Here is a 17,623-nt window from a genome sequence, read left to right as displayed (position 1 = left end):
AAACAGGTTGAAATGGAGAAGATTTTTCATTTCCTATCAGGAAAAATGCCGATTATCACCTGTTTTAGTCAAGACTATTCTCACTAGGTTTGTTCAATGCTGCAAAATGAGGAAAGGTTTAAGGTTTAAGCCGGTAGAAACTGTTGATATCAAACATAATAGTATATTTTGAACAGCAAAAACAATCTAGATCTAAATTTGTGGAATTAATATGCATAGCTAGAGGAATTGGTGGACAGAAAGTCTATATACAAACATTCTATCTCTACATACAGCCTCAACTAGAAAATAAAAATCACAAACCATGAAGATTCAATAACATTAAATATCCAGGGAAAAGTTAACAAAAAATGTGCAAGTAGAAAATGAAACTTTATTGACAGAACTTTAACAGTCAAACAAACAGCATAAGAACAGCATAGATGGTTTCAGTTTATCTTCTTTCAAGCAAATGGTTCCCCTTCACCTATAATATAAACATTAAACTTACTTAGCAGAACTTTATTTCGATGAGAGGAGAGGTATACAAAGTTCACTGCAGTTGTAGTTCTATAAAATGGACTAAAGCAAGAACACTAAGGGCAACCCTTTGGCTTACCTTCAGTTCACTCTCTCTAGAAATTTTAAAGACTCTTCAGGCACATTATGAGCATTTTTAAAAACACACTACTCTTCCTAGTTATACAAGAAAACAAGGACACTGAGTTCAGAACAAATAAATCAATGGAACCTATCAGAATGTAGTTTCAGTAGAAGGCAAAACTGTGTACACATTCAGTAAAATATCTAACAACAAACAACAACCTAAGGAAAACAAAATACACAAAAAATGAAACAAAAACGTCCCCCAAAAGTATCACTTACATGTATTGATTTGAAATAATATTGTGAATATAGGATAGCTAAATAGTTGTTACCTCTGTTACTGCTTAAGTGAAGTAAATAAAAAGGCCAGTATTACATTTGTTTCTTCTCTACTGTGGAAAAGTATAGAAATTTTCATTTGTTTTAGTTTACCCCTGATATGGTTGTTTTAAGTTGGTTCAACATGTGCCCCCCCTTTCCTTGTGGCCGTCACATAATTCTAAATGTTTCTTTTCACCCTGGAAAGCATTCCAGTTGGTATAATAGATTAGATGGTGACACTAATTTTAAGTCATTACTATCACTGGCGACATGGTGACATCAAAATGTGAAGCAGAAATAGGACTGTTTCTCACAGCCAAACCAAAAAAAGAAAGAAAAAAAGGAGAGAAGAAAAGAAAAGGGAGAGCAAGAGGGAGTATGCGTGAGACAGAAAAGCAAGTAGGAAGACAGAAAGAAAGTCTGGAAAAGCAGATATTTTTCCTTGTTTCTAAAGGATAATGGTTTGTGAGAGACAACTCTGACCAATTTCAAAAGTTCATCCAAGGTATCTGTGATGTTTAGTTATTTAGTTACTGTGGGGTATGTTAAATATTTGTTTTTCTATGCTATTAGCCATTTCATCAATATTATGAAAATATCTGAATTGCAGATTATACTGTTTTAATTCTGTAATATACTGTTAAGTGTCTTGTTCATATTTCTTATTATGTGTACTTGGGCTTTCTCCATTTTCTTCACAGTTATGTAAACTGAGAGGAATGGACTGGGAATTTGGGGTTGGCAGATACAAACTATTACACTCAGAATGGATAAACAACAAGGTCCTACTATACCACACAGGGAACTATGTCCAATCTCCTGTGATAAATCACAACGGAAAAGAATATTTTAAAAAATGTATATATATGTGTTAAAAATTATGTAAGCTAGCACATTGTCTTTATTTATTAGTTGAATTTATTTTCCTCTTCCTAACAATTGATACCTGTCTTTTATTAAGTATCTTTTTCTTTTTCCCTTTGGTTCACTCTGTTGCTCTTTTTCTTACCTTTTATATTGGATGTAGGATTTTATATTTATGTACTTTGTAATTTATGTATTGGTCTTTTCAAGTACCACACATATTTAGGGCGAAGATTTTTCTATGAGAACATTTTAATCATGTTCTGTAGTTACATGGAGGTCGTCTGGAAGTGCTATTTTCGTCTAAATGTTCTAATGGAATGGAACAAAAATGTAAAATGAAAATGTTTAGGAGGCTAATACACAGTAAATTCTTCCCTAACTATGAAGTTCTTCCTTTAAAATCGGAGTCATGCAATTAATTGTCAACAATTTGGAAAACACGTATGTGAAAGATACTAAGTTGATTACGTGGGAAGAACTAGAGTTACAGACTTTGACTTTCAAAACTTTTAAACTGATGCATCAAAGAGGAAAAATAATATATTTGATATGGTTAGAGATGATTATATCATGAGGCTCAGATTTTTATTAGTACTTTATGAGTGACAGTGCGATGTATGGCAAAAACCATCATCAAAAAACATCATAGTATTGCAAAGTAATTCTCCTCCAACTAAAATAAGCAAAGTGAAGTCAAGTCGCTCAGTCGTGTCCGACTCCTTGCGACCCCATGGATTGTCGCCTGCCAGGCTCCTCCTTCCATGGATCCTCCAGGCAAGAATACTGGAGTGGGTTGCCATTTCCTTCTCCAAAATAAGCAGCCCCCTCAAAAAAAAAAAAAAAAACAGACCAAACGTGGGGGCAGGTAGTGTGCTTGGCATGTGTATCTTACTCACACCTGCCTTGAATAGCACTGACTACATGCACTCTCTCAACTTGATCAGCCACAGACAGAGGAAACTATAGACTATCTTTGGCCATTTCATTGTTCAGTCATTTCATGCTTCACTGGGGAAAGGATTTAAAATGCAACTGCTTTTTAAGAGCTAGAGAATTCAGAATTTGAGAGAATTTAACAAACATCAAGCAGAATGTTGGCTCATTTTCTTTTTTAAACAAAAGTTTATTTATTTATTTTAATTGGAGGCTAATTACTTTACAATATTGTCATGGTTTTTGCCATACATCGACAGGAATCAGCCACAGGTGTACATGTGTTCCCCATCAGAAAATGAAATCTCAATTCCCCTGTTATAATTTGACTCAAGATGCTATTTTATGATAAATAAATCATGGAAAACAGAGTATTCTTGTATGCATGCCATCGAAGAGAACCAGAGAATGCAAAAATTAGCATTGAACAATGAGCACTGTAGTGTACCTGTTCTGAATTCACAACTTACATGAGTAAAGTTGACTTTAGAAGTTAAGGGATTTCACAGAATCACACACATTATGTTAAAGCTGGTACTAGAACCTACATGAATACCTGAGCATATTTCATATAAACTGATATTTATTACAGATGCATTCCATATTTGTTACAAGCAGAAATTATAAAAGAACCTGAAAATTATTAGCTGTTGGTTAAAGTACTTATACTCAAGAGAAGGAAACAGTTTCCTATTTTCAATTCGATATGGCTTTGATCCTGTCTGTTTCTTTATTTGCAAGTCTGTAAGTCAGGCACTCAGGCATCTGGGGTCTGAACTACCTTTCAAAGAATATGTGAACTCTGTTATTAAAATAATAGTATTTTTCCCTCTATATTTTTAAAGATGTAATATTCTGAAAAACAGAAACCATATAAATTACTTTCTGAATGGATGACATACCTCCTCTGGCATTTCAACAGTCTCTGTATTTGATGCAATCTCCTCCTTGACATCAGGACCATCTCCGCCTTGACCCCCAGTCTTTGCCAAAGCCAATTCCTGGAGATCAGTTTCCAGGTCACAATCTTAAAAAAAAAAAGTATGAATTCAGCTGTAAAGCATACACTATAAACAAGGGAATGATAATATTGATCCCCTCGGTGTTATGAATTAAAAGCCTTAGGCTAGTTTGGTAAAAATGTGATGAATAAGAACCTCAGGAGCATTATTCCAGGAATGTTTTGCTGGAGAAAAAGGAAAGCAGAATTTTCCAGATGTTATGACCATTTTCCTTTCCCAGGGCTGTCCTCAGACAACTCAGTTGTCCCCTTCTCTTTGTCTTGAAAACAAGGGAACATTTGAGCGACCACACTAACCTGCAAACTATACTCTCCTCAGTTTTTTAGGAACTGTCTAAAGCCCTTTTCTAATGTTTCCTTTCCTCCTCTTACTGGTTATGTCTTAAGACATGATGCACACATACACTTTACCTCCAGGGGCATCCTTCTCCCTCTCTTCATCATGATTCACTGGATCCTCTCCATTGACTTCCTCCTTTCCAGGTGTGATATCCTGAATCTCAGCTGGTGCTTCCTCTTGTTGAGGTTGCTCAACACTGGGCTGCTGGTCCTAGGAGTGTGTGCATGCAAGTAAAACTTTTTGTTGTTAACACATCTAACAGCATAAATATACATAATACACAGACATATCTAATCATAAGTAAACCTAACAACATTTTCCCAACACAATTCTCTGTACTTACTTTTAATAAAGTTACTCTTCCCACAGAGAAGATTTAGCTCCCATAAGAGTTACCCAGAAAGACTTTGGAAGCTATTTAAATCTATGCTGGGATGGAAGTGTGCAATCTGTTGTTAATAAACAGGAGGAGGGAGTCACTGGGCACATTTCCAGGGAATTTCACAGTATACTCATCCAGGCAACGCCAGACTGTAATATATCTGGATCAGTGTTCCTTCCTAAGACAAACTGTCACCCTTTATCAGCACGGAAGACCTTTATCACTGCATCTGCATTACTTAACATTGTTTCCTCAAAAGTAAATTTGTGCTAATAGAAAATATCAAATGCTAAGGTACTCACAACCACAGGTTCATCCAGCTGGGACGAATCTTGACCTGTAGATCCCAATGTTGATGCCACTTGCCCACTCATATTTCTCCCTGAAAGGAGAATATTGTGATTTAGAAAATGTATTTAAGAGTACAGCTATATTTGATCACTTTTATGACCATATGTTGACTTACTATGTTTTAAAACTGTGAAATTACTTTCAAAAGAAAGTATGGGTGTACATGCATTCCAATGACACCAAATACAGTTGCTTGCAAAGCCATGTGTATCTTCGCTAAGCTGGCAGAGAAATCACCTTAAAGTACACAAGAAGACAGAGAATTGTTGTGAGGAAGTTTGATTTCACAACAGAATTCTCCATCATGAAGATAGTTAGTGAAATACTGCTAGGGATTTAAAAATTCAGGACTACTGCTCTAGTCACACTCCTATTCACCAGACCTATTTTCCCCAACTCCCTTGGAATTCAGTGGGAACAGGAAGAATGGGTTAGTCTTTACAGCCTGACTATGGCGATTTTCTCAGCCTCTGTGGCTGAGCTGGGTCTGCATACAGAGCATACCTGTCCACTTCTCTCTTGGCACCTTACCACAAAACTCGTGATAGGGTCACAAACCCACTGCAGTACTGTTTCTAGGCCTTTCCTTAATCGCCCACACTGCCCCCTGCCCAGGTCCCACACCCGGCCGCAGATTCTGTGCTCTGTCATCACTTCCAGGGCTCCAATGAGCCAGATATCTCAAACAGCACCCCCAAGCCTCCCCCCACTGCCATCTGAACCCCTGCCCTCCTCTGCCCACCGCCCTTCCTCTCCAGCCACCAGGACAAGATCTAGGGCGTCGCGACACCTGTGAGGAGGAAGATGATGACCTCGAGGGCCTTCCTCCTCAAAGGCCGCAGATGGCACTGCCCGACCCGCCCGAAGCTCGCTGGCTCCCCCTGACACGCACGCACACTTAAACTCCAGACAGGACAGATTTGTGAACCTACCTGGTGAGTCTCAAGTAGTGAGAATGAACCGGAACTGAATAAACACGCCCATCTCAGGCCCAACGGTTCTCACAGAATGCGCTCAGGAAGGCGTATGCGCACTAAGGCGCATGCGCAGAAAGAGGCGCGTGCGCACACCCTGCGCATGCTCCCTGACTTGGGCCTGTGCAGTGCAGCTTGAGGTTTTCCCGCCACTGAGGTAGAGTCCTGGAACCGCAGGGTCTCCGGAGGATGAGAAAAGGGCTTGGAGACTATATGTTTTTCCTTCCAGGGCAGTCTAGCTTACGCATCCACAAACTGTGGTGATAGGTAGTCCCAGGTTACCCTTGGTGGAGAATGTGTCTCAGGAAGACACTCATGACAGAAATAGGTATTAAGGTTTTTAATACCTATTTTTATACATGCTTTGATGAACCATTTCTTTCTCTGCTTCTGGGTTTTCCATCATGCTTGCAATGGCTTTACTCATTTCCATGGAATAAATACATAAATCCATACCTCTGTTGCCATTTTTTGCTTGGAGCACTGCACATTTAAATCTCTGAACTGGTAACTGATTTCTCTGAATATACCTCTGGTTCCTATACAATATTGTTCTTTTAGCATCGGGCTTTACTTTCACCACCAGACACATCCACAACTGGGTGTTGTTTCCACTTTGGCTTAGCCTTTTCATTCCTTCTGTAGCTAGTTCTTCACTCTTCTCCAGTAGCACATTCTTCTTCTTATTCTATTATAGTGGGAATTTTCATACTTACTAGGAGTTTTAATTTTACCCAAGAGAAAGGAAAACATGCTCACACAAGGACCTTTACTCAAATATTCTACTCATGTACTCCTAATAGCCAAACCTAGAAACAGCCCAACTATTCAACAACTGGTATACAGATGAAACAAAAACAAGCTTATACTCATACAAAAAGTACTACACAGTCACGTAAAAAGGAACTACTAATGCATGTAACAGCAAGGATGCATCTCAGCTGTGCCAATGAGACATGTCAGACACAGTAAGCTATATTATATGATTTCATGTCAATGGATTCCTGGAAAAGGCACAAGTATAGGCACAGAAATATATCTGTGGTTGCCAGTGTATAGGAGTGGAGGAAGGAGTCTGATGGCAAAGAGCCCAAGGGAGCATTTTCGAACCCAAGTGTCCCGCCCCATCCCCACTCTGCAGGTGTAGGAAAACCTGTCCTCCCCTAGTTGACCCTCAGGAACACGAACCCCAAATAGCCTCCACAACTCCTCCCCCCTCGCTCCCCACCCACACATCATACAGGGTTGCTCTGGTGTTCCTCTGGTCCGCCTGGGTTTCAAGGCTCCCTGCCAGCATTCAGTAGGTGCCCTAGATATCTCACATTCTTGATAGTATCATTTGAAGGATACAAGTTTTAATTTTGATGATTCCAAATTGCCTATTTTTGTTTCCTTTGGTGCTTGTGCTTTTTGTATCATATCTAGGAAATCATTGCCTAATCCAACATTCACATTTACATCTCTGTTTTCTTCTGAGTACTTTATAGTTTTAGCTCTTATATTTGGGTGTTTTATCAATTTTCAGTTAATTGTTATATACAGTGTGAGGTATAGGTTGAAATTGATTCTTTTGCATGTGAACATCCTGTTATTCCAAGACAATTTGTTCAAACATTTTTCTTTGCTATTGAATGGCCTCTACACCCCTCACAATAATCAACTGACCATAGAAATATGGGCTTGTTTCTTGACTCTCCATTCCATGCCATTCTGTGTCTATATACAATCCTTATGTCAGTACCATAATGTCTTGATTATTGTAGGTTTGAAGTGGGTTTTGAAATTGGGAAGTGTAACTACTTGTTCTTTCTCCACACTGTTTTCGCTATCCCAGGACCCTTTTAATTCTTACAATTCTAGGATCAGTTTGTTGATTTCCAGGGGAAAAGAGCAGTTTGAACTTTGATAGGCCTCTATTAGGGGAGTACTGCCATCTGAACACAATAGTGAGTCTTCCAATCCACAAATGTGATCTCCAAAGTCCGTAAAACTCTGAGCAAGCTCTGGGAGTTGGTGATGGACAGGGAAGACTGGCATGCGGCAGTCCATGGGATCCCAAAGAGTCAGACACGACTGAGCGACTGAACTGAAGTAAAATTTCCACTCATCTAGAGTGTCTTTCATTTCACTCAGCAATGTTTGGTAATTTGTATTGTACAAGTCCTGAACGTGTATAGAAATCTATTTGCTGTTTGTATATGACCTTGTATTCTGTAAACCTGTCGAGCCCCTATATTAGGTCTAACAGTTTCTGTGGGGACAGGGTGGTTCTTCACAATTTTTTATACACTAGATTATATCATAGATCGACAAGATGGTGGAGGAGTAGGTGGATGGGGAATACATCTCTCTCCAAGGATACATCAGGAATATACCTTCAGACACAGAAGTGCATGCAGAACACCAGCCGAGCATAGATAGCAGCACCTGACCAGTGGAAAAGAATATATAGACCCACACAAAACTCGGTAGGATGAGGCAACTAGGGAGAAAAAACAGGAGTGTTAGTAGGGCTGGACCTGTCCTCGGTCAGTGGGGGAACTGAAGCAAGAGTCCGATCCCCAGATGGGGAAATTGTCTGAGTCAGAGGAGAAACATTTAAGGCTGAGAGTGAAACAGCTCATCTGTGGCACCCTAAATGGAGTGCGAATCAGACATCCTTCCCACAGCCATATATACCCTAGATGGTGCAGTGGCTGGGAGCTGGAATTTAGGGATTGTGGAACAATCCCAGGGCAAGGGCTGCTGTTGACTGCAGAGAGACTGATGGAGGGGATGTAAGGGAGGAGACTGTGGTGGGAAATACCTGTGGAGGAAATTCGGGCAGCCATGGAAGTAAGGTGATACTGCTGAGTCATGTGTAGGGCGTGGAGCCATCACCATTGCCTCTCGAACATGCCAGCACTGGCAGCTGAACAATAGAGAGGCTGGCCCATCAAATGCCTGATGCACTGAACTACAGAGTAGGACTACACCCAGGGTGCTTCTTTAAGTGACTGATGCACCAAACTACAGAGTAGGACCACACCCACGGTGCTTCTTTAAGTGACTGATGCACCAAACTACAGAGTAGGACCACACCCAGGGTGCTTCTTTAAGTGACTGATGCACCAAACTACAGAGTGGGACCCCATCCACGGTGCCCCTTTAAGTGCCTGATGCTCGAACAACAGAATAGGATCCCAGGTAAGGAAGCACTATAAGTGCCTGAAAGGGCGGAGCTATGGAGAAAAAAAGGCCAAATAGGCCTTCTGATCGCCAGCTACAAGAGCCTCGAAAAAAGACTCTGATAGGGCCATAACTCCTGTGGCAGAGGCAGTCCATGTCCCTGCACACTTGGCACCCCCAGGGTCCCTGCACGCCGAGCTCCTGTGCAACGTTCACGCTCAACTCGCACTGGGGCAGAGCTGCCACAAAAAAAGTCTTATGTCTATGCATGCAGGGTCACGTTGGTAGTGTCCGGCTCTTTGTGACCCTGTGCACTGTGGCTTGCCAGGCTTCTCTGTCAGGGAGAGGGGTTCTCCAGGCAAGAATACTGGGGTGTATTGGCCAATACTGGTTGCCATACCCTTCTAGAGCACTATACTTCCTGCTGCCCTAGCCGCCAACTCCCCTGAGTACCTGATGTTGCCACAACCCCTGTGACTAGAGCAGCTGCACCACCTCCACACCTGGCCCTCGCAGGGGCAAACCCAAGTCCTCCAAGGCAGCCTCAGGAGCAAACCCCAGTGGACCGCCCATATCCAGAGGTAAAAATAAAACCACAATTGAAACCCAAGGGCAGTGTGACTAAGGAAGAAGACTCAAAACCCTCCCACCAGCTGCACAAGCTGCAGATTAAATCCACACGATCAACTAGACAGACTCTGTGTCTGTGGGAATATATAAAAGGTCATTGAGAGCTCCCACAAAAGATTACATCATCTGCAAATAGAACAGTTTTACTTCTTTGCCAATGTAGATTCATTTTATTCCTTTCCCTTGCTTTATTACCCTCTCCAGAACCATGTGGAATAGAAGTGGTAAGAGATGTTATCCTTCTATAGTTCTTGATTTTCAGGGGAAGTACTTCTGCCTGTTATCACTAAGTATGATGATAGCGATGTGTTTATCATAAATGTTTCATATCACATTCAAAATATTGCCTTCTGCTTCTAGTTTGAGTCTTTGTATTTTGAACGGATGCTGAATTTTGTCAAATGCTTTCTTAGGTCGCTACTGAGATGATAATGCGGTTTTTTTTCCCTTTATTCTACTGAGGCGGTATAATAAGTTAATGGATTGTTAACAGTAAATGAACAAGGACGAGGATTTTGTAAGGATTTTTTTTTATTTTTTTTTTTTAGGATTTTCACTTTCATTGATGCTGGCAAAATGCTGTCCGTCAGTAAAGCTGATGTCCATCAGTAAAGCAGGAGAAGGAAAGCTTGTTTACTACCACATCACATCATTCTTGGAGCAGACACTCTGCTGCAGTGAACAGGATGCTTAGACCTTTGCTCATCATGGAGTTCACCAGTTGTGTAGGAGGGAGGCTGAGCATGGTTAGAAATGCAAATAGTCCGATCCCACCCAGGACCAACAAGACTGAGTGAAAAAATGGCTCCCCATGGAACCACAGGAAGTAGAAGGTACTACAGGGGAGAGGGTTCCATTTGGTAACAATGCAAGTACTGTGCATGGATGGACAAACCGTCCACCACTGCCCAGGTTGACCAACCACAGCCTTTGACACAGATGGGGAGGATGCCACCCTGGCGACCCAGGCCTCAAACCTGGACCGAGGGCAGTCCCCTTTCTCAGATGTCCAGGAGGACACTCCAGGCCCATTTTGGTCATGCCAACACCGTGCAGATTTGAATGCACAAGCAGCAATGATTGGTTGTGGGGACTCAGAGGCAAGGAATCCCAGACCACTCTGGGGAGCCCACGTGGAAAACACAGGCTCAGGCTCTCACGGGGAACAGGGACAGAGAGCCCAGATCAGACCAGGGCTCACACAGTCAGGTGCAGAGGTTGATGGGCAAGAGTTCACAGTGGGGGTCTTGGGCCTGAGCACTGGAGGACCAGTGGAACCCAGTCTCCAGGAGTGTTCACTGCCCAGTAAACAGGCTGGAGATGCTTCCCCAGTCAGTGGCTGCATTAGTGAGGTCACTCTAGGAGTTAGCTGGCATCCGTGGGCGCATCTCTGAGTCTTAGATAATTAGTCATCTGAGTTTCCGTGTCCTAAGCACTTCTAAGGTGTCATCTCACTTGAAGAAAACCCTGTCACCCCTGCAGGAACTTGAGTCCTGCTCTTTCTCTCTGAGACCCCTTCTCTTTCGCCCCAGCCCTGAGGGAAGTGCCTTGGATGCCTGGTCTAGGTCTGGATTTTCTCTGGATCCTGGAGAGATTTTCAGTTCAGCCCTCACCAGGACATTAAGACAGACACCTGTGTGTGGGCAGGAGAGAGGTGTCCTGCAGAATGCAGGGAGCAGGCAACGTCCTCAGGGGATCGTCTGAGGCAGTGAGGGTGCTGGGTGAGAGGCCACAAATGGGGTGAGGATGTAACTGAGGCCCTGTGAGCAGGGCTAGAGAGGGGCTAAAGAGGCTCCTGGAGTGGGAGGGAGGCCTGGTGGAAGGTGAGGGGAGAGGGTGGGGACTTGGGATAAAGAGGATTTGTGGCAGCTGTCACCAGGAGAGGGACTCTGGAAAACGACAGATGACTAGAGGGATGTAAGGGAGCTGTCATAGGCACAGTGAGGGGAAAACCTCTCCTATCTCCAGAATTCAGTTGCCCAGCATGTGTGCTGAGACATGACAGAGAGAACAAGGTCCCTCGGACTCGTTCTGTGGATCTTGGATTCACTCTGAACCTCCCGTGGGGCAGGATACAAAGTCGACACAACCATAGGTGACCAGGGTGAGTTAAGTCTATTCTGAGGACCCAGACATGGGAAATCAATTTCAGAACTCCTCAGCTCTCAGGCAATCCCCACCCCTGGGATGAATCTGCCTTCCTCAGGATGACATGCTGGTGAATGCAGACTGCAGGGACTGCAGGACTGGAGGCCTCTCTCCCTTGGGGTTGACTGAACAGAGACTCAGTGCAAATGCCAACACAGCAGCCCAGAGGGAAAGATGTGGGGCTCTGTGTCCCAGGGTGCAGGCTGTAGGCTCTGGGGGAGAGGGGTGAAGCCTCTGTGCTAAAGGAGAGCTGTTATCTAGAGTCGTGTCTACTTAAAGAAAAGCATATAACAGGAGAGTTGTGAGTTTAAGTTGGATTTGGAGTCTTCTGGGAACTACAACCCAGGACACATTCCTCCGTTAGCTCTGAGGAAACTGCTTGGAGGAGGTAGCGGAGAAGTCGGTATGATTGTTGCCTAGGAAGTACACGCAGTCAGGCTTGCACATTGGTTAAAGATTGCTGTCAAACACAGAGATCAGATGTCACAAGTTCATTATTTTCATGATTTTCCATGGGGGGAAGAGGCAAGAATCTAGGGTCACTGAAACTTTTCCTGAGGTATCGGTAACTAAAAAAGCCCAACTTGTCCAAAGCACAGGGTGCCTCATACTGTTTTTCACCATAAATTCCTTCAGAATGCACTTTAGGTCAGCAACCACAGTGGTTACAACTTAACACTTGTAGTACTGGCTGAGAGTAATGCTGTTTGTCTTAAAGATCTGAATGTACCTGAGGCCAGATGTTCAAGGTGGATTTAGAAAAGGCAGAGGAACCAGAGATCAAATGTCCAACATCGTTTGGATCATACACAAAGTAAAAGAGTTCCAAAAAATATCTCCATCTGCTTGAATGACTATCTAAAGACTTTGACTGTGTGATAGAAAAACAAAAGAGTTCCAGAAAAACATTTCCTTCTGCTTTAATGAATATGTCAAAGCCTTTGACTGTGTGGACCACAACAAACTCTGGAAAATTCTGAAAGAGACGGGAATACCAGATCACCTGACGTGCCTCTTGAGAAATGGGTATGCAGGTCAGCAAGCAACAGCCAGAACTGGACATGGAACAACAGACAGGTTCCAAATATGAAAAGGCGTAACTCAAGGCTGTATATTGTCACCCTGCTTATTTAACTTAGATGCAGAGTACATCATGAGAAACAGTGGGCTAGATGAAGCACAACCTGGAATCAAGATTGCCAGGAGAAATATCTGTAACCTCAGATATACAGATGACACCACCCTTATGGGAGAAATCGAAGAAGAACTAAAGGGTCCTTTGAAAAAGTGAAAGAGGAGAGTGAAAAAGTTAGCTTAAAACTCAACATCCAGAAAACTAAGATCTTCGTATCTGGTCCCATCACCTCATGGCAAATAGATGGGGAAACAGTGACAGACTTTATGTTGGGGGGCTCCAAAATCAATGCACATGGTGACTGTAGCCATCAAATGAAAAGACACTTGCTCCTTGGATGAAAAATTAGGACCAACCTAGACAGCATATTAAAAAGCAGAGACATTACTATGCCAAGAAAGGTCCATCTAGTCAAGGCAATGGTTTTCCCAGTAGTCATGTATGAATGTGAGAGGTGGACTGTAAAGAACGCTGAGTGCCGAGGAATTGATGCTTTCAAACTGTGATGTTGGAGAAGATTCTTGAGAGTCCCTTGGACTGCAAGGAGATCCAACCAGTCCATCCTAAAGGAGATCAGTCCTGAATATTCATTGGAAGGACTGATGGTGAAACTGAAACTCCAATACTTTGGCCACCTGATGCGAAGAACTGACTCATTTGAAAAGACCCTGATGCTGGGAAAGATTGAAGGTGGGAGGAGAAGGGGACAGCAGAGGATGAGATGGTTGGATGGCATCACCGACTCAATGGACATGAGTTTGCATAAACTCTGGGATTTGGCGATGGACAGGGAGGCCTGGATTGCTGCAGTCCACGGGCTCTCAGAGAGTTGGACACGACTGAATGACTGAGCTGAACTGAGAGTTGGAATTCTCTAAGATGTTTAGGGTCTCTGTCCTCAGGTGTGACGTATTTGAGCTGTTTTGGGTTGCTTTCCAGGATGAGTGCTCTCTAAACTGTTTGTGGATCTCTGTCCAGGCGTGAAGTCTCTGAACTATTTGGGAGGGTTTTGTCCAGAGGGTTGGGTCTCTGAGCTGTTCATGGATCTGCATATGAGAGTAGTCTTAAGAGGAAGGCTGGATGGACTCCACTCTCATGGGTCTTAGAAGTAGACCTGTGATATCACATTTGCTATGATTTCTCCCATGCCTCCCTACAGAGAAAAAATCTTGTGGCCCCATCCTCAGGGAGGGCAAGTCATGTGCAGTACACAGGAGCCCACGGTAACAATACTGAGGAGAACAATACTTCCTGACAAGACTACCACCCTTGATAGGGACCCTGTGAAAAAACTGTGTACACACACTCACTCAGACAATCTGGCCAACCCATCAGAAAGAGTCCACCATTTGCAGATGGGAGCTCAAGGCCCAGTGCAGATGGAAGTTCTCGGCTCATGAGGACAGGAGGAACTGGATGCAGGCTTGAGCTCCTTGGAGGAGGCAGGGAAGACTCAGCAGAACCCTGGCCAGGTAGTGGGCGAGGGGGGCATTTGCACAGGGCTACAAGGACCCTCTGACTGTCTCAATGTCAGGATACGTCTCGGTGTCTCCGCATCATACACCGAGCTGCTCACCTGATACATTGAATGTAATCTACACATTCCCTGGGGACCTGGTGGTGGAAAATGCAGAGATGAGCCTCCAAGCAAGTGGGGATCAACATCACATTCACCAATTTGCATGAGGCTCCACCACAAATGGAGCGATTCCTGCCTCTATTTCCCCCACTAAAGCATTCCTTGGCACTGAGGTCAGCAGGAGGGCAGTCAGGGCTGGACAGCTTGTGAGGGACCCTGTGTACAGCATGAGCCTCCCCATGACTGGATCATCTCCATGTCTTGATCAGGGCAGAGGACATGATGTGTGCCAAGGGAGCATGATTCAGACTCAGGCCTCGGGCAACTGACTCATTTCCTAGAGACAGTCCCTGCTGGGGTGCGGGGCGGGGAGGGGGACCACCTTATTTTCTCCTGTAGAGATAGGTACCTCATCCAGTAGCAGGGCTGGGGGCCCATAGCTGGGTGCTATTTGGGGATCCTTTGCTCCCAGAGATAGTCTCTCTGTCCCTGTCCAATGTTCTATCTTTGTCTTTCTCCCTGCCATCTCTGTGTCTGTTACATCCTCCCTCTTAGCCTTTATGAGACTGTCTGTGACCTCCCTCATACCGTGAGGGTCCTTCCTCCTTCCTGAGGGTATCATCAATCAACATGGATGTCCACTGGGAGCAGTAGAAGGGATTCCCCTTGAGTGTAGTGGATTCCAGGAAAGGCATGTTCAACTGCAGAGGGTCTGTAGATTTCCCGGGATGAATCTAGAGATCCTCAACAAACCTTGTGTGATCTGGGCGTCTGAAAGAACCTTGGGGGCTTCTCTGGTAAGAACCCTCCTGTGGCTCAAGTCAAAGTCACCTCTATGGCCAGAGGCCCTAGGGGACCCGCCCCTCATCACCGCTCTCATCGGATCTCCCGGCCCTCCCTCCATCATGCTGTGACAGTCACATAGCCCTCAACATTCTTTTCATACACTCTACACTGAGTTCCACTCCCGTTTTTACACTGGCCTTAAATCTGTCTGAGACACTTTTCTCCCTGAGAGGCATCTCCGCTAGGTTTAGTTCAAATGTCACAATCTTAGAAGGAACATCCCTGGCCACTCTTTCTAGATATCCCCTCTCTCTATTTTACTATCCCGGTTTAATGTTAATCACAGCAGTTATGAACACCCGATAAATTACTTATCTTTTGGGGCTGTATGACCCCAACACAATGTAAGTTCCATGAAGCCAAGGTTGATTTTCTCTTTCCTAACACACAGAGTTCTGCTTGACAGAAACTGTGGAGAAGATGATTGAATGTAGGCATGAATAAGCAAATTAAACTTGTTGACAGAGGCATAGCTAGACAGGCTGAGGATTCTGCTATTGAACAAATTCAGGCAGGACAAGACGGTGACAAACCCATGGTCTTTATCTCACCTATGCACTATCCTTGGCTCCCCTCAGAGTTGACCCCTTTCCGAACAGAATGGAATGTCCTGTTGTCCTTCTCACATATTACTCGGAGTCAACGACAGAGGCCTTCCCCACCCCAGACCTTCAGATCCCAGTCCAAAGCTTTCTCTCCCCTGCCCGCTGGGGGACTGTGGCTGGCTTTCCCCATTGAGACCTATTCTGTATTAAACAGGAAAGCACAAACAAGAACAATGCCCAGCACACAGAAAATGCTTTCCATGCTTCCTGTTATGATAGTGGCCACTACAGAGAAGTAATCTTCAGTTTATGGAGACATTTTTCTGAGTCCAAGATTGCAGCAATCGGCGCGGTTTTCATCCTCACGTTGGCCTTCCACCCTTGGAGGATCATCCACCCTCTAACGGGCCACCGGCATCTACATCGGCTGTTACCCAGGCTCACCACCAAGGGGCGCGCGATATGAAACAGTAGGGTCCTGGGATGTAGCACTGAGGGGTAGCGGTAGAAACACCCACTCTGGAAGGTACCATTCGAGAGGGCCTATGACAACACAGAGAGTACCTTTACCCCGCCTCGGGCATCGACCAGAGTTCCTAGGGGAGCCACGCATGGCACCACTGCCTCCATCCCCATTCGCTCCATTCCGGCATCGCGCTGCATCTGAGTCCGACTGGACACCGGTATTAAGCGGCAGCTCTCCTCGTCTCCTTTTCAATTCCACCCCTTCGTTTCTACATGGTTACATCCAAGGGGGGCGGCTACGGAGGGAGCTGGGCTGCCAGTTCGTGGTTTGGCGTCAGGGAGCATCCTGGGCATTGATTGGTCACCGCGAGGTCGCCGGAATGAGCTCTTCCGGGGCGCGGATAGGCGCCGGAAGTCCCGCGAGTCCCGCCCTGGTCCGTCTCCGGCCCAGTTCCAGTTGTCTGGCTGGCTGTTACAGGACTGGGATGGCAGAGCTGGACCTGAGGACGAGAGGCATGTTGCCGTTCGCGGCTTTTTAGAGCATACAGTTTTTCTCCGAGTTTTCTTGCTTTTCCCGAAGGGGTCGAATAGCTGCCCTGGTTAGTGGCGAGGTTTGGCGCAGTCGCTGGCTGTGCATGCTGACGGCGTTTCGGTCTTGTTTTGCTCTCGCTCAGTGTGGAGCATGTGACAGCCCTCGGTCATTCGCAGAAATGCATGCAATTCATGTCCAGGGAGAGGTCTCTGAGTTAGCTGTCTCTCCCTGGAGACTAACCTGTGGCAGGGAGCCTGGGCTTGTGTATCACTACGTGTTGCAACACAGGTCCTATTTCGGTACATGATGTTCTTGAGTTATTAAAGGTTCTCTTTCCGTTTAGGGATTTTGTATTAGGTTGGTAAGTGTCGAGTGGTTTGGGAGTCAGTCTCCATGGTGTGAAGTATCTGTGCAGTTCTCATTTGTTTCTGTCTTGAAGACTTTGGTCTGTTTGGAGGGTCTTTGTCACAGCGTGTATGGTGATGGTCTCAGTTGTGTTTGAGGGTCTGAGACGAGTTGTGTGCTCTCTGTGCAGAGATTCAGTGAGCTCTTTTTGGTGTCTCTGGGTATCTATCTGGGCTGTCTGGAGTCTCTGTGTCAGAAATAAAACCTCTTATGTTCTTGGCTGTGAGGTCTCTGTCCGGGAACTGCGGGTTTGGAAGCTGGCAGATATGATTCTGAGGCCCGGAACCTGACATGCTGACTGTGTGTTGCTGAGTGTATCAGTTGTCTCCTGGAATCTCAGTTTGTCCATAATTATTACAGTGGGGCCAGTGCGCGTCTTGGAAGCTACCTGTGCAT

At 44.6% G+C, this 17,623-nt stretch overlaps 1 protein-coding gene across 4 annotated transcripts; it reads right to left on the bottom strand.

Annotated features, from left to right (window-relative positions):
• Window positions 1-371: 371 nt before the first annotated feature.
• On the bottom strand, window positions 372-16,640 carry LOC122435004 (X antigen family member 5-like). Of its 4 annotated transcripts, none has more exons than XR_006267522.1 (5): window positions 5,733-6,610; window positions 4,752-4,831; window positions 4,139-4,277; window positions 3,609-3,733; window positions 372-466 (listed from the first exon to the last, which is right to left on the bottom strand). XR_006267522.1 is itself a non-coding variant. In XM_043458850.1 (5 exons), exons 1-5 carry the CDS (start codon window positions 16,436-16,438, stop codon window positions 434-436), a joined length of 426 nt encoding a protein of 141 aa, XP_043314785.1. In that variant the 5' UTR covers window positions 16,439-16,634; the 3' UTR covers window positions 372-433. The 4 variants fall into 4 exon arrangements, 3 of the variants coding, with proteins under 3 accessions (XP_043314785.1, XP_043314786.1, XP_043314787.1); XM_043458850.1 differs by lacking the exon at window positions 5,733-6,610 and adding an exon at window positions 16,390-16,634; XM_043458851.1 differs by lacking the exon at window positions 5,733-6,610 and adding an exon at window positions 16,396-16,634.
• Window positions 16,641-17,623: the final 983 nt, after the last annotated feature.

Source organism: Cervus canadensis, chromosome X (genome assembly GCF_019320065.1).
Source record: "Cervus canadensis isolate Bull #8, Minnesota chromosome X, ASM1932006v1, whole genome shotgun sequence".
In the NCBI taxonomy this organism is placed as follows: Eukaryota; Metazoa; Chordata; class Mammalia; order Artiodactyla; family Cervidae; genus Cervus; species Cervus canadensis.
This window is presented reverse-complemented; position numbering and strand designations above follow the sequence as displayed.

Coding starts and splice junctions, on each gene's coding strand:
- LOC122435004 (XM_043458850.1), bottom strand. CDS start 16,438: ATGCGTGGCTCCCCTAGGAACTCTGGTCGATGCCCGAGGCGGGGTAAA. Junction 4,832..16,389: donor ATGCCCGAGGCGGGGTAAAG/GTACTCTCTGTG, acceptor TTCTCCTTTCAG/GGAGAAATATGAGTGGGCAA. Junction 3,734..4,138: donor GGAGAAGGATGCCCCTGGAG/GTAAAGTGTATG, acceptor TTTTTTTTTAAG/ATTGTGACCTGGAAACTGAT.